The 2,372-nt window shown below is 43.5% G+C and overlaps 1 protein-coding gene across 1 annotated transcript; it reads left to right on the top strand.

Annotated features, from left to right (window-relative positions):
* The first annotated feature begins 322 nt into the window (after positions 1-322).
* Positions 323-2,364, top strand: LOC138187991 (uncharacterized). Its single transcript, XM_069129344.1, has one exon. The coding sequence runs from the start codon at positions 385-387 to the stop codon at positions 2,329-2,331; it is 1,947 nt and encodes a 648-aa protein (XP_068985445.1). The 5' UTR covers positions 323-384; the 3' UTR covers positions 2,332-2,364.
* The last annotated feature ends 8 nt before the right edge of the window (positions 2,365-2,372 follow it).

Genomic DNA, 2,372 nt, shown 5'->3' with positions numbered 1-2,372 from the left:
GGGACGGAAAAGGCATTCTTTCACGCGATCTCATCGACTAAAGGAGTAACGTCTTTACGAATTATTATTGTTCAGACTTAGACCTCGCGAGCACGTTCGTTCATCATCCCGTTGACCGCGGATTCGTTATCGAACCCGAGACCATTGTTACTAGTATCGCGGGTGCCTAATCACCATAGTCGATTGTTAAACTTGTATCATCCGTGCCTGTGCTAATAAACTGTGTCTTTATTATATCGCAACGATGGCTAATTTCAATGAAGACTCACCAAACACCCACAATTCTAACCGCAACGCCCCTCCGACGTATATATAATACAAGATTATTCTTATTTCTAATAAACTCAAGAGTAAGAAACAATTTAATGAATTGTTAATAGGAAGATGAATCACCTGGTCATCGTACTTACCCTCATCAAAATAACATATGGCCTGGTAGGATACGACTGCAATGGCAACCACCTCAACGTTACCACCATCTCTTTAAACTCCATCGGAGACTGCAGCATACAACCTGCAATGACAGAAACCCAAGATATTTATATTCAACTACTGCAACTCTCAGAATTCGAATTTACCAGTGTAAGGCAATGCAAGGTGCAAATAACTCGAATTATATATTACTGTGGCATGCACGCCCACACGTCGGCAGTGCATAATGGATTCGCCGAATACCTCCATGAAACAACTGCCCAACAATGTGCAAGGATGCACCAGAACGGTACGTTCTCATTAGGACCACAAAACCTTATAGTAGGCCTAAAAGATAATGCAACAGAAACAAGGTCGCTTGTCCTAGCCGGCAAGTTATCAGACGACGGCAGCTGCCAGGGAACACAATATGTAGACCCATACGGGAGCTGGGAAAAGGTCGTTATACAAGCCACAGTAAGGATAAGCTTAAGATCATCAGTTGTGCCAGTACGGATTGAAGCAAACAAAATTCTACTGAAATCAGGAACGGTATGTACCTTTAGCGAAGGAAACTGTTTAGACGCAGAGGACGGATACACTTATTGGCAACCACAACCACCCTCACCATGCAAATTTGATCAGTACGACTTATTGTATGAGGGAATTGCTACAAAGATCCAGGAGAAAAGAACCAACGGAGAACCAGTACAACCAGTTTACGCACTAACAACACAGGAAGTAACATTTGCACTGACTAAAACTGGAGAACAACCACTGTGTGGATATACCCTACTGTCCACTGAACACCCCAAATTGTTCCTGTTAGAAACAACAAGAGGAAATACGTTCATCTCCAAAAGCAAAACAGCAGTCGAAAATTTGGATATATTCACATATGTCAACTCAAGATTCATTTACGTAGAGAAACATATTAAACAACAAATGACAACACTATACCATGATATATTGACACAAAGATGCACTACACAGAAGAAAATAATAGAGAATGCTTTAAGCCTAGCAATCTTACTGCCCGACGAATTTGCATACACCATAACCAAAACCCCAGGACACATGGCTCTGATCGCAGGAGAAGCGGTCCATATAGTCAAATGCATTCCGGTACAAGTAAAGGTACGGCATACAACAAAATGCTACTCGGAGCTACCCGTTTGGCAAGGGAATCGCCCCGCATTTTTAACACCAAAAACACACATCCTGACGCAACACGGAAACCAAAGAGAATGTAGCGCAGTACTACCTACGCTATACAATATCGACGGACTCTGGCACAAATTCGTACCAAAACCCATGGAAACAATTGCACCACAGGAACTCCGTCCAGACGTGCGCCAAACGTGGCGATATTCAGCACCATCGTCATTGACCACGAGCGGAATATACACACAAAAGGACTTGGACGCACTACGGGATCACGTCATGTTCCCCGCAGAAAAAACTGCAGACTTGAACACATTGGCCAGCGGAGCGACAGGAAAAACAATCGTCCCTGGAACAGTAGACCTCCTGGGAATGATGGACGAAAATACATTAACAACAATAGCGAAAAATACCGTATCAAATCTATGGACTGGTTTTATGGAATTTGGAACTGTCAGTGCAGCAATATTTGGAATACTTGTAATATTTAAGCTAATCAAAACAATAATAGGTATAGCCATACACGGATACCAACTACGTGAAACTTACGGATGTGGAATCGCTCTACTAGGAGCAATATGCGGCTCAGTCACCCACCTGCTAATATACCTCAAGAGAAGACAAAATATCGACGATCAAACAACACAACCTCAAGGGATATCGATAACGCCGGTAACCACTCAACAACCAACGGCATCTGTATCCGCCTTGAGCGAACTCAGAGACGCCATCAGTCAAATTTCCTCCGGAATTTGAACTCCAAGGGCGGGGGTGTCAAGTCCCGCGCTCCGCACGTG

Source organism: Bombus flavifrons, chromosome 16 (assembly GCF_040668555.2).
Source record: "Bombus flavifrons isolate JBK064 chromosome 16, iyBomFlav1_principal, whole genome shotgun sequence".
Lineage (NCBI taxonomy): Eukaryota > Metazoa > Arthropoda > Insecta > Hymenoptera > Apidae > Bombus > Bombus flavifrons.
This window is presented reverse-complemented; position numbering and strand designations above follow the sequence as displayed.

Coding starts and splice junctions, on each gene's coding strand:
- LOC138187991 (XM_069129344.1), top strand. CDS start 385: ATGAATCACCTGGTCATCGTACTTACCCTCATCAAAATAACATATGGC.